Source organism: Phaseolus vulgaris, chromosome 11 (assembly GCF_000499845.2).
Source record: "Phaseolus vulgaris cultivar G19833 chromosome 11, P. vulgaris v2.0, whole genome shotgun sequence".
Classification (NCBI taxonomy): Eukaryota; Viridiplantae; Streptophyta; class Magnoliopsida; order Fabales; family Fabaceae; genus Phaseolus; species Phaseolus vulgaris.
In genome coordinates this window covers 49,086,997-49,102,445 of record NC_023749.2, presented here as the reverse complement: position 1 = coordinate 49,102,445, position 15,449 = coordinate 49,086,997, and the positions used below count along the sequence as shown (strand labels likewise).

The window sequence follows — 15,449 nt, the reverse complement described above, 5'->3', positions numbered from 1 at the left end:
TCCATAATTCATAATTCAAAATTTAAAATTCAAAGTTCAAAATTTAGTTTTTAAAAATAAAGAAGTTACAAAATGACAAATATCTCCTCTCATATATTTTTAAAATAATAAAATAAAATATAAGGATAAGGATAAAATTGAAATAAAATAAAATGGAAGTTAAAAGAGAAATCTCTTTATATATAGGTATAGATTATTAATATAATTTATATTATTAAAATAATTAATAATATTAATAATATTAATATTGTTAATATCATTTATATTATTAATATTATTAAATATTGTTAATATTATTAAATATTGTTAATATTATTAAATATTGTTAATATTATTAAATATTAATATTATTAAATATTTTTAGTATTATTAAATATTTTTAGTATTATTAAATATTTTTAACATTATTAATATTATTAAATATTAATATTATTAATATAATTTATATCATTAATATTATTAATATCGTTAATATAATTTATGTCATTAATATAATTAATATAATTAATATTGTTAATATTATTAAATATTTTTAATATTATTAAAATTGTAAATATTATTAATATTATAAAAATTATTAATATTATTAAGTATTATTAATATTATAAAAATTATTAATATTATTAAATATTATTAATATTATAAAAAATATTAATATTATAAAGATTATAAATATTATTAATATTAATAATATTAAAATTTTTATTAATATTAATAATATTATTAAATATTGTTGATATTATTAAGTATTGTTAATATTATTAAATATTATAATAATAATAATTATTATTATTAATATCATCATTAATATTACTATTAATATTGATATGATTAATATTAATATCAATATTATTATTATTATAATTATTAAAAATATTAAGTATGTTATATTTTATGTGCGGACAATCCGTATATAATTATTCCCCCTTCATAAGCTTTATGCAACACTTAATTTTATTTTTAGTTTTTTAAAGAATTACAACTTACATGACCCAATTTGAAAAATGGTGTTATAATTATAATGAGATTTAGATGGAGAAAATCAATATGAAATATTATTATTGATATTAATATTATTTATTTATTTATTTATTTATTTATTTTAATATTATAAATTTTTCTTTAATTAAATTAAAAAATAATTAAACTCTAATTATTTTTCTAATTTAATTTTAACAACATAATAAATCTTAAAATTACTTCAATTCCCCATAACCTTCTTTTATATTTTCATTTTTTTTTTATTTTAGTTTGTTCATTACTTTGAACTCCCATAAAAAATTATATGAATCCAAATTCGTATGTAAAAATTTGTATGTAATGCTCACTTTACATGCGGATCTGGATCTGTATGTAAAAATCGATATGTAACACTTACTTTACATACGGATCTGGATCCGTATGTAATGCTCACTTTACATACAGATCAAAATTCGTATGTAATACTCACTTTATATATGAATCTGAATCCGTATGTAATAATCGGTATGTAAATAACAAATTTTTTGTAGTGATAAACATGCAATGTATTACAGTCATAGAACACAATTTCAAAAATCCTAACTTATTTACGGTTAACTCAACGCAATCAATATACCTTTGCTATTCTGTCACAATACGCAGGAAAATACGATCAACTTTCCAGACTTAACCAACTCACAATCAAACCATCACGGTCATGTCTAATTGTGTTTAAATATTTTCCCGCGAGATTTTAGTATGAGAAGACAATGCCAAAATAAAGAATGATAATGCCTAAATCAGGTTAGGACTGACAAATGTGGTGATTTTGACTGCGAAAATGAAGTGTGCACTGATGGTGTCACGACCTAGAAATCAAGGAAGAAGAAGAACGCAAAAATTTTAAAGTTCATGAATTTGGGAAAAGTGAAAACGAAATGTTCCAATGCTTGTCTTCTTGAACATATTAGTGATACGTCACTACGTCATGAAGAATAGAATCCAAGTCACCCAAGACAAAGGGAAAACGTGTTTATACATCAATATTTAATTTTTTTTATTTTTTAAAAATTGGGTATAATGCACGACAAATTGAATCCACATCACCAACAAAAATGAAAAACGTGTTTATATCTTTTTTTTAATTTTAAACATTTGGATCTATTGATAATACATTCTTCTCGACGAATTTATTTTCTTCGATAATATACCATCGGTAAATCCCAATTTTCTTATAGTGACTTTGGACATAATTATGAATGTTTTATCAAGATCAATGCTTTGTCAATAAAATTTTTGTTTTTGGTTTTTTTTTTATGTAATTTAGTCACATTTTATCATATATATATATATATGTTAGTTTTATTTCATCACCTAAGGTTCAAGAAATCAACATGAATTTTAGATAAAACCCAACATGAAAAAATATAAATATATTCCATATATAAGGTTCAAGAAAAAAGAGATTCATGACTTGTGTACTTAATTTTTCACCAACTTTTCTTTAATTCAACTTCCTTCTTTAATAACTTAGATGTGTGTGGTTCCACCACATATGTGAAAAGATATAATTGTAGAGGAAATTATAGTATGTGACCACATACATGTTATGTCCACATAAGTGACATAAATGTGAAAAGCACATGTATAGAAAATTACACCCAATATTCAATCAGTCATAAAATATGGAAAATGTACAAATAATATATGTTTAACTATAATAATGTAGTTGTGTCAATAAGAATAAGAAGGTGAGAAATATACTTACATAGAAATTTGCATCTAAGATTCAATTATAAAAAATGTAATTATATTCATAGAAATTTGTATCAAAAGTTAAACTATAAAAATCTAATTATATCCACTGCATATGTGTGAGATATTTTTATAACAAACTACATTAGAAGTTTCTTTTATATATATATATATATATATATATATATATATAATTAATCATGCACGACTTTTGATATTTTTTTTTTTGTCTACCCACGCTGTTAGAATAATTTCCTAGAAATTTTGTAATTGCTAGTTGGAAAATAAGCCTTCTTTTTTGAAACTAATATTCGTTTACCAAGACCAATGATGGAGCTTGACCAAAAACATTTACAACAGTGAAAATAATTAGTTTATAATATTAAAATTAAATATAATATTTTTTCTGAATATTACTTCTGACCAACAATATAAAATTTCAATAATATTATGCAACTATTAATTCTGTGTAAGATATTATCCTTTTTTTTTTTATCAATAACACTCTTTTTTTTTTAATGATCTTTATACCTTTTTTTGTTGCTAAATATAAAAGTTTTTGTTTATTTGTAAGATAAACTATGTTACTTTCTACATTTAAGAAGACACCTAAAACACTAAAATAGTTGTTAGACTTTTCAACAATTTAAGAAAATTGATAGAAAATGACAAAAGCTATATAGAAGACTCTGTATAAAATACTTATAAGAAAAAATTAAAAGCAAGAGAATTTTACAAGATGAAGTTAATTATATATAAACTTTTCTATGCAAAGGGATGTATAGAAGTCATGAAAAATAGTATGAAAGGAAGTTAATGAATAAAAAGTTATGTAAGAAAAGTATTACTTTATATATATATATATATATATATATATATATATATATATATATATATATATTATCTTCATCTTTCGAAGCTCCATCGTTATTTGTGAGAAGTTTCTGTCGGTGATGAATTTTCTCAAACCTAAAATTGTAAAGATTACTCAGTTTGGTCAAATGATTAATTATATATTTTCTTGTAGGGAAAAAAAAGTTATCACAGTCCTTTTAAAAATCACTTATTGATAACTAGACGTAGCACTGTCCCAATTTCTGATATATTTGTTATAAATTTTTAAGTTATTTTTCAATTAAATTATTTTATCTTTTAATAAATAAAAATAATTTTATACAGTTTTTTAAAAATGATTTTATAACTGTTAAAGCCATATTATTTTGATATAATTGAAATACGAATAGATGTGCATGCTTATTACTTTCTCTTTTAATTTTCTACATTTAATGTGCTTGTGTGTTTTGAAGTATAAATGTTGATATCTTTTTTTAGTTTCCGGTATAAATAATATAACAAATAAATTAAAAACAAGGTAATACATTTTCTAATTACAAAAATTAAAATAAAATAATGAAAATAAAAGTAGAAAATGAAAAAAAGTAAGAAGTTATTAAATAATATCCATATTTTGATTTAAATATAATATTACGAAAGTGGACTTTAAGCCTAACTCAACTCCATAAAACCGATTCATGAGGTTGAGGTTTGCACCCACTTATATACAATGAAAGACTCTAATCTCTAGTCGATGTGGGATCTCCAACATATAAATCATAAATTTCTATTTAATTTTATTTGATGTGAAATTAAACATGATTTTGTGGTATTCAGAAACTTTAGTTATTATACTTCTAGAAGTTAAGTCAAGCCTCTAAATGCATGAACTTCCTTGAAAGTATATGAGAATTTTAAGGATGCATTTTCTTTTGGAATAGTGACTTTCAATTAAAGACAAAAAGTTTATCTTCAGAAGGATGTTTTCATGTATTGCAAGCAGACGAGCCATTTGGGAAAAAGTCGAGACTAATAAATTAAGGTTTATGATTTTAGAATTTATTGCACGTAATATATATTTATTAATTTTTTTATCAGCAAGAAAATATATAATAAATGTGATTCACTTTATGGGTGATCCAACCTTCTTAATATATATATATCTCAAGAAAACTCTGACTGTCTATCTTGCCACAACTAACTAAAAACGACTTAAATTCAAAGATCAACTTCGTCACTCTATCAGCAACTATTAATTGAGTACATACATACCAGGGTTTCTAGGCACCAATCAAAAAACGAAAAACTCGCTGAAGAGACCTTTGATGAGATCTAAGACCAAATCTTAACTTATGCTAAGGAGAAGACTTCAAAATAGTCTATCACTCATCCGTTGAATAAACAATTATTCCTATGTCTCTAAATCTCGCTTACTAACGCAATCCAAACATTATCCAAAATAATATTAACTCAAGTAGTCTTATCAAGCATTTTAAACTACTTGAAAAGTGACTCAGGAGAGAGAATATTTAACGAACAAACTCCTAATCAAGCGTAACAAAGATTCCAAGCTAGTCAACCGACTTTGTAACCAAAGAACAAATGACTTGTCGACTCCTCTGACACCTTACACAAACAACAAAGATTACTCTCAACCTGAACCCCTTTTCTCTCCAGGTTGACTAAGTAACGTCAATCTTAAAAACTTTTAACCATAGAATATATCACTAAAAAAAATATTAAATAGAAAACAATTTTTAGAAAAAAATAATTAGTTTCTATATTAATTACATTATATATTATTTTATAGATTAATAAAATTATTGGTTTCTAACTTAATTTTTATTATTGATAAATTTTAAAATTGGTATATAATTGGTTACTAAAGTTTTTGCTACCAACTTTAAAATTTAAGGTAGCTAAAATCTTGGTAGATAGTTAGATAACACTTTAAAAATTATTTATCAATAATAGAAACTATTTTAGATTTAGTCTAAGTATAATATATAATTTAATCAATATAGTAACTAATTATTTTTTATTTTTAAAATTAATTTTTATTTAATAATTTTAGTAAGTGACGGAGTTAACAAATATGTTATCACTTGGGAAAATATTTGAATCTACTTCCTTAACTAGAAATCAAAAGAATATAAAAGACTTCGAAAAAGTTTGTAGAAAAATAATAAAGTGAATATGGCGAATCTAAAGTTAAGATACTTAGCCTTGTATAAATTTCTTTTTTTAACAACATAAAATTCTAACTTGAAATTCTCAACAAATAGTTAAGTGAATTGAAATTACAATAGAAAGAAGTCATTGAATTTTTATCTTAAGTAAAAAAAAAATGTCAATAGCATATATATGGTGCAAGACATGCAGATTTTACTCTGTTTAGGAGGTTTATAATAAGTTTGATTTATTAATTTCTAACATATATAATTTTCAAATTTAATGATTATTTCCTTATTATATTTTAGATGCCAAATTGATATATGTCAAAAACTATTCTACCATTTTTGTGATTTTTTCTACTCAACCAATTTGGTAATTTTGAACATTATAATTGAGTGACATTACCAGAAAATCATGAAATAAAGATCAATTTTTAGAGACAAATTATTTAGATTCCAAATTTGGTAGCAAAAACCTTGGTGGTTAATTAGACACCAGTTTAGAAACCATTTAACAATAATATAAACTAATTTAGAAATCAAATATTTTTTAATCTTCAAAATGGTCTCTAATTTAATCACTATAACTAGTTTCTAATGGATGATCTTCTTGTAGTTGTAGTGTGATTATTACAATTTCAAGTACTAATTGTTTTTTTTTATGGAAAAATTTATAAAATATTATTAAATAAATATTAAAATAATTTATTTTAATAGATCATGGATCCAAATTAATCAGGGTGAATCACCCCGTAATCATCCTCATAAGAGGCACCTATGAGAGTTAAACAAATATGGGTTAGGTCAACGGTTTTCCATTGCCTCATTCTTCTAGTTTTGTTGACTGGTTCTTATTTAATCATCCTTCAAATATTATTTCTTACTAAATTTCCCTTTTAATAATGATTGCAACCTTCAGGGAAGAAGACATGGAATTTTCCAAGAACTTAATGTCTAACTATAATGAATATTAATTAATAAATGAATAAATTAATTACTACTACTTAGATATGCTGAAGAACTATATATATATAATCATCACAGAACCTCTCCTTTTTCCTTAACTTACCTGTATATAAATCCAACAGTGGAAAATATATAAAACATTCGTGATGAATGTTCGTGGGGTACACTTGAGTGTAGATTGTGTTCTTATGATCATAGTGTTGCTGATAATATCCTTGCTAGGGTTTCTTTTCTGGCTAGAAAACAAGTTATCCAATCATAGTTCCAGTGAGAACAATGATTTCAAAGAACACATGCAGATCAATGATGATGAAAGAAGCAACTATCCATTCTGTGAACAGGATTCTGCACACTATGCTTGCTCCTTCTGTGGAAGATTAAGCAGCACAGTTACAGCATGTTCACGCTGCAAAACTGCCATATATTGGTAATGAACCCTCAAATTTTCATTCACCCTTTTGTTTTTACATGCATAGATGCTGTTACAAACATTTGTTAAATCATAAAACCACAAGCAAAATCAGTTTTCGATCCAATACACTTCAGAAAGCTGCAAAAAGAATACAACTATTAGTAGCATTTTTTGGCAAAAGTTTTGTTGCAGCTTTGTAAGATTCCCCCCAAAACATGGGATCATTACTGAATTCCCATGTTGTGTTTCATTACACTGTTTAACTCAATTGATTTTCATTTGTTTCTCTCTATATCTATCTATATATATATATATATATACATGCAGTTCAAAAGGAAACAACAAAGTTATCTCATTTTGATAACTTGCTGGTTTTCTGGTTTTGGAAATTCTTGCTTTAGAGTAGTCTAGTTAGTATTTTGTTAACTAGTGAGTTCTATAAAAGTTGTTTCATCTGATCCATATTTATTTAATCTCAATACAGATATATAAGTTTTGATATTTTGATTGGTTTTGATGGATTTCATTACTGATATGTTATCAGCTCAAACACATGCAATTTTAAGCACTGGGGGCTTGGCCATAAATATGAATGCATTGAGATTGAAGGGTCAGAAGATCAGCAAGAATCACCTTCTCATGGAAGCCATTGTCTTCTCATGGTGCTTCTGCTCAATTATTTTCAGTCCATGTTATAATATGTGGGGGTTTTTGAAGAAAACATCACAAGTTGTGGAGTGTATGTAAAGCAACCCTACCAAAAAAAATATTGGAAGGGAATGATTGGTTTGATTAAGATATTATAAACATGATGCCATACTCTTTTTTCTCTATAGTTTTTAGATAGCTGTGTTACAACTATGAATTATTTATTCACTTTCTCAATGACTAACTTTCTTAGAAAAACCTGGTCAACCATATTTAGTGGAGCCTCTCTTTCAACCCTATGTCAGATCTCAAATTTGAGATTTTTGTTTAGGAAAAATCAAAGAACTTATTATGTGTTCGAGTACTTGATTTAACTATCTGCAGGAATGTGTTGGATCCTTAGCTGATTGAGTGTTTGTTGGATCCTTAACTGATTGGGTGTCTGTTGGATCCTTAATTGATTGCGTGTTAGAAAATTGGAATTGAATATACTGAAGTGTCTCATTTTATTTTATTTATTTTTTATTGATAGAAAAAATTATGTGCAGGATAAATACTCATCAGATGAAGTTGAGGAGAGAATATATGAAGGAGATGTTTACTATATTGAAGGAGGAGAAAAGAGTGAAGAAAGATCATTGATGTGTGGAAATGGCATTGTGAATGGAAACGAAGGGTGTGCAGTGTGTGGTAATCCAAGCTCCAAAGTATGTTCAAGATGCAAAGCCATAAAATATTGGTGAGTTTCTTATTATCTAACCCTACTCTAAAGTCAACCTAACCAAACATCTCAAGTCAATGCTTTGTTTCCATGATTTTTTTAAGTTAATGTTTCATTCCTCTATGAGCTTAATATATGATGCATATCTTTCTTTTCTAAGCAAATATATATATAGTATTCATGCCACATTTCAATGTTCTTTAACAAATGTTTTAACACCAAGTCTTCGGATTCTTAACACTATCTTAATATATCTTAGGGCAAGTTAGTTAGGAAGATCACAAGTGTGAAGAAAGTTGTCTAAATCAAAGAAAACAAAAATTTAGATAGATTAACTATGTGTTGTTATTATAATTGAAATTTAGATACTACTTTATAAATTACAAAATTATTGGTATATAAAGTAGTTTTATTAAAGTAGTATATAAAATAGTTTCTAAATTGATATTTAACATTAATTATTAACATTTTAACTACTAAATATTTTAGATTCTAAATTAATATCTAATTCATAATTAAAGACTAATTTAAAATCTAAAGTAAGTAGTAACTAAAATTTTAGTAGTTAATGTTAGATACCAATTTAGAAACTACTTTGTAAATCTTTATTAATAATAAAAATTATTTTAAATATCAGTTGTTTTGTAGTTTATAAAATAGTATCTAACATTATAAAAAATTCATTGAATAAAAACCAATTTTTGAGGTAAAAAATAATTAGTTACTATATTGACTAAATTAGATATTATTTTAGAGACTAAAAAAATTATTGATATCTAGACTAATTTTTATTATTGATAAATAATTTTTAAATTGGTATCTAATTAGCTATCAATTTTAACATCTAAATAATTGGTATCTAAAAGCTCGATAGTTAATTAAATATAAATTTAGAGATTATTTATCAATAGAAACTAATTTAGATATCAATAATATTTTTAGTCTCTAAAACCGTATGTAATTTAATTAATATAACAAATAATTATTTTTTAATGACTAATTATTCTTAGTCACTATATTAGTTTCTATTTAATGATTTTTTGGTAGTATTTTATAAAATTTAAAATTCTTATTATATAAGAGGAAAAAAAGTCAAGATATATAGTTTACCTAAAAGAAGCACATACTTATTTCTTTTCAACGTTTCATAAGTGAGAAAATGTTTGATTGAACTATTCTTTAATTAAAAATTATTATTTGCTATGATTTTGTAAGTTATTGCGTAAACTGTAAAGTTAGTTAGAAAAGTCAATGCTTTATAATTTTCTCTGAAAGATATACAAAAATCTAAATAAAAGGGTTTTGACTAGTTGTTAGTTAAATGAGTGAAATAGTAAGCTGTTGTAAAAGTCAATATTTTTAAGAATTTTTTTTTTTTGTTCATTTTGTTTAACATTTGAAAACTCAACTCATATTTTTTTAACAACACACTGGTTTATGGTTTTCAAAAATCCAATTATTGCTATCTTCAATTAATATCTTTTTTTAATTTTAGTATTTATATATACATTTTTTGTGTTTACGCGTCATTTGTTAAAATTATTTATTCTTAATTGAGTGGTGTTGAAGAAAAATATTTATAAATTTAATACTGAAATTTGACACTTAGAGTTTTTTTTTTTCAGCATTATTTGACACTTACAGTATCATAGTAAACATTAGAGATCATTTTCATAAATCTTTTTGTTAATGTAACTTGGTATTAAAATAGAAGTTTTAACAAATATAAAATATAGAAATTATATTTAATAAATATAAAGGATCTTTTTTTAAATCTATAGCATGTATCATCAATTTGACTCACACAAATATAAAACCAATGATAAAGCATTCACTCTTTCTCACATCATATCGTTAATTAGTCTTAATTAAGGTAATATTACTTAAAATAATATTATAATTAGTTTGTAACTTTGTATCTTCATTTATCATAATACAATTCATTAAAAAAAAAAATCTCTAACCAAGAGAAATTGAAAAATAAATAAATCTGTTTATCATTAATTGAAATGCAAGTATTATTTCTTTTAAAACTAATTTACCTCCTAATCACTTGACTTATACATAATTTACCTCTATATATGTGAATGACGACTTAATATTTTAAATGCACAAAAACTATACAAGTTGCAACAATAATCCAAGTATATATTAGCATATATAATTTTTTTTTTCATCGGCAAAAAATAATATATTGAATGAAATTACTTGAAATACTCTAATTCTTTTACAAAATAAAATTACACAAATGAGATTTTTTTTTTTTTTAAAAAGGGTAGATTTAGAATTAACATCTTAATTAGTAAGTCAAACTTTTCACTATACTTCTATAGTATGACATGACTTCTTTTAAAACACTTTGTTTGGTTGAATATTAAGAACCATCGTATTCGTACAATTGATGATGGAAAAGTACATAACATAACTTTTATTTAGTATCTCTGTGTGTGAAATTATCATCAGTATGACTTTTCATACACTTTGATTCGAAAATTCAATAAATTTATATACTCTATAACTATATTATTAGGTTACATGTAACTTATTTTCTCTAATATTTTGTATAAATTAAAGAAAATATTAAAAAAAGAGAAAAAGTAATAAAAAATGATATTATTTGGATTCAAAAAAGAGTAAAAATGAATGAAAGTATTATAGGAAATGTGATTAATAAAATAAAATAAATTTGTATATATTAATATATTTAGAAAATAATTAATAAAATAAAATTGTTAAAATTTAAATTATTATTTTTATTTTACTTTTATTATTTGAATATTTTTATTTAATTATTAATCTAGACAGTTTAATTATGAATAAAAAAATCAATCTGTCTAATCAATTATATAGATACTTTTCTTCCAAATGTTTTTGAATCAACATTATTTTACCTTTTGGTGAATATTCAACTTCATTTTCTGTTTTCTACTCATTTTTTTTTCATATAGAATAAATCAACGTTTACTGGGTTTATTGTTTATGTCATCAACATTTTTATTATTGTTATTCTTTTTTATCAGCTCAAGAACATGCCAACATTTCGATTGGAGATCAGGGCATAAGTTTCAATGTCATGTTGAGAAGGAAAATTCAAATCAGGTAATTTTTTTATTCTCAGCAAATCCTAAAGAACCAATTAGAAAAACTGAATTTATTGATTTATAAGTTCATTATTCAAGGTACAAGCATTATAAATCAGTCAAATTATAAAATAAATATATATAATATCTATGTTAAGAATGTTAATTATTTTTTCTCTTCACAGGTTGTGAATCCTGAGAATTCATATGAACTGGAAGATAATGTTCATTCATCTAGTCCTCTTTGCTTGGAATTTTACTCAGGTCTGTAACATTTTATCCATCTTGGTCTTCTTCATAAGCTTTATCAATGTTCATTTGTTTTGTTTCATTCTCAACTTTCTGCTGATTTATCTGAAAATCTATATCAGGATTATAGTTAATTGTATTATGTTTTTGTTTGGTTGATATATGCAACAGGAAGCAGCAGTTCCAGGGCCCTGATTCCTACTTCTTTGTCTCAGGTGTGATTGGGAACTGAACTTTGATGCATGAAATGAAATGGTTATAGTTGTGATCTCATCTTCCATTGTAATGCAGGAAGAAACCAAGAATAGCAACCAGAAGGAGGTTGAAGAACAATTGAGAAGCCTGAAAGAAGAACTGACAAAGATTAAGTACAGTTGTAGCAATAGTTATATACAATTCTCAGTCACTTTTCAATATTTTTCCTTGAATACAAATGGAGAAACAAGTTTCATTTTGTTGTCTCTTATATTTTTGTCTTAGTTTGAAGCCTCACATCTGAATTCAACATGGTTGTGTAGGTATATATCTTTGAATTCTTAAGAAAATGTTCAATCCCATTTGAGTTTAGTGCATAATAGTATTAATTAGAAACAACACACAATAAAGTAGCCAAACACATTCAAGCTTTAGCATGTTGGGAAACTTATGTGTGATTAGATATTTCGTCGGTTGTCCCTTCACACTTACTCACATTTTCTGCAGTTGGTCAATTTAGATATGAGAAATATTTGGATTGCGGTGGTTAGTGTGATTAGAGTTTTTGATCTTTCTGATATATTTTTTTTGGCTTAAATGAATGTTTGGTCTTGGATCGTTTCTAGATTCTTCTCTGCTTGTGTTTTCTTTTTTTTGATTGGTGTCTTGATTATTTGATTTCTCTTTCTTCGCTTTAACATATTGACGATAGTTGTTTTTCGCAAGGTTGTTTTTAGAGTAGTTTTCTGGAAGAATTTGTGTTGTTAGGTTGTTCTTGTTTTTTTTATATGGGTTGGATAACCTCTAAAGTCATTCATATGTATATATTGTTTATTGCTGATAAATTTTTTTTAGTGGAACTTATGAACAGTGGTAATAAGTATTGATGTCAAAATATTTTATGGTTTTGTCAGGGACGAGAACAAATGGCTACAATCAGAGCGTGACGAATGGGAAGTGAGAACTAGGAATTCTATAGATAGACTTTACAGCTTCAGGAAAGAAAATGAACACCAGGTGATTGCATGACAATGCAAATTTGAAGTGAACTTGTGCAATTTGCAGTAATATTTTGATGATTTCATAACACTGTGTTCTCCATTTTCAGCTGTTTATTTTGAAGCATGAAAATGAGTTGATGTCAAATGCTGAGAAGAAAGCAACTCAAATGGTTAATAGTTTATCTCAGAGGGTACAGTGCTTGCAGATTGCAGTGGAAAGTGGAGTTGAAGAGAGGCAAAAACAAGAAGAATATATACATATGCTGCAGGTAATCTTCTTAATTGCAGCTCTTCAAAGGACTAATTGTTTGCAGGGAAAAATTACAGTGTAATTCTAAGGTTCTTTTCTTCAAGTAATTATTCAGTGACAATTGTATCTGCAGAATGATTGTGCTAAACTTAAGATAGAGCTACAAGAACAGAAAAAGTGTGTGAAAAGGCTTACATTGGAGCTTGATAAGACTAAACTTCCAGTGAGAGTAACAGAAGACACAAGGCAAAAGTTAGTCAATGCTTCCACTGAATTTGCAGCTGTTGAATCCAATGCTGCAGCTGCTGAGGTATTATATCAGATATCCTCCATCACTTCTATTAAAAAAAGAAAATGCTCGATTATATATATATTACAAGAAAATTATTAAATAAAAATTGATTTTAAAGATTAAAATAGTTATTTATTATTTGAGTAAATTAAAAATGTTATAAACTTAAAAACATTATTGATATTAAATGTAGTTTATATTATTAATACAAATTTTGAAAAATAGTTTTAAATAGTATTTAACTAGTTATAAAAATTTTAGTCATTAATTATTTTATATTTTAAATTAATCTCTATTTAATATTTTAGAGATTAATTTAGAATATAAAAATATTAGTAGTTAAAACTTTAGTATTAATTTAGATATTAATTTATAAATTATTTTAATTTTTTATTAATTATAAAAATTATTTTAAATATTAATGTTTTTTATTTTATAAAATAATATTCTGATAAATCAATATCATAATTAATTATTTTTTATTTTTAAATTTAATTGTTATTTAATGATTTTTTTTATTATAATGATTATATAAACTATGTTAATCCTTATCCTACTTACTTACTTTGGACTTGGAGGTTTTAGGTCTCTCATCTCTAAATTTTGCACAGGTGTCCCAGCCAATTAGTTTGAGCAGAAACCCAACCTTTACAAGACAGGTAATTAGAAAAAAATAAAATATATTTATATTTATAATAATAATAATAATAATAATAGAATTTTTTATCTTCATGTTCAAGGAAAAGAAATACTGTGAAAAACATAAACAATATATTTCAGAATCTAATTGAGAAAAAAATATATGATATTTTTTAATACAACATTCATCAGCTTCTTCACACAAGATTTATTCAACGTCTTTGTAACTTATTTCATGGTAGTTCTTGTACCAATTTAATATAATATTTTTCTGATATTTTTGCCATGGAAAGCTTACTCAAGAGAACTGAAGTTATTTCTAAACTAATTATGTAGGGTTGTATGATTTGCCTAGCCAATGAGAAGAACATGGCCTTTGGTTGTGGACACATGGTAAACTCCAAAAACACTATCATTTTCATGTTTTGTTTACATGCAATGATGATTGGTAAATGGTTCAAATGCAGACATGTTTTGAGTGTGGATCAAAAATTCGCAAGTGTCATATATGTCGAAGGAAGATTACCAATCGTATCAAGTTGTTTCCTGATTAATTGAGGGAAGAGTGCACCATCATTAGACATGTTTTTTGTTTTTTTCATTTCGGCTACATGTTTAGTAATAAGAGAAAATTTAGATTTTACAATGATAAGGGGAGATTATTGATCACATAAAGGTCATTTGGCCATGTGTATACATGTCTACGTATTTGTGTGCTCACAAGTGTATGTATATACGTATCGGTGTGAATATATCAAAAATTTTGTACAGTAATATTTTGTTGATATGAATTCTGAATAGCAAACCATGACAAGAGTTATAAGAGACTGGGTCATCAATGAAACTTGTGTATGTTATGCTCGATGTTGGTTTGAATTGTCATGTAGTTTTACTCACCAAATTCATTAGTAATAAGCGTCATTGGATAGTTGTGGTTCCAGGACAAATTTTGAGTGGGAGTGGTCTTTGGGGTGGAGAAGAAACCTTTTTTATTGGGAGCAGGTATAGCTAAAGAAGCTCCTTGAGGAAGTGCACAACTAGTGCCCTCTCTTGAAGAAAGCTGACAGGTGGATTTGGATAAAAGATTTAAGTCACGGGTCTCAGTTAGTTCGGCTTATAGGATTATGAGAGGTGGTCGAGGAGAGGAATGGTTTGTGATGTTTAATTTCTTTTGGAGGATTAAGGCTTTGCCCTCGGCCCAGTTGACCGCGTGGAGAGTGTTGGGAAATAAGATGGCAACCAAGGTTAATTTACTCAGGCGCGAGGTTGCGGT

The 15,449-nt window shown here is 25.3% G+C and overlaps 1 protein-coding gene across 1 annotated transcript; it reads left to right on the top strand.

The window, feature by feature from the left end:
- Positions 1-6,785: 6,785 nt before the first annotated feature.
- Positions 6,786-14,984, top strand: LOC137810592 (uncharacterized). The gene is made up of 13 exons (XM_068611949.1): positions 6,786-7,116; positions 7,646-7,763; positions 8,298-8,488; positions 11,491-11,569; positions 11,736-11,814; positions 11,971-12,014; positions 12,091-12,167; positions 12,909-13,011; positions 13,103-13,264; positions 13,379-13,555; positions 14,149-14,196; positions 14,513-14,569; positions 14,644-14,984. Exons 1-13 carry the CDS (start codon positions 6,836-6,838, stop codon positions 14,728-14,730), a joined length of 1,503 nt encoding a protein of 500 aa, XP_068468050.1. The 5' UTR covers positions 6,786-6,835; the 3' UTR covers positions 14,731-14,984.
- Positions 14,985-15,449: the final 465 nt, after the last annotated feature.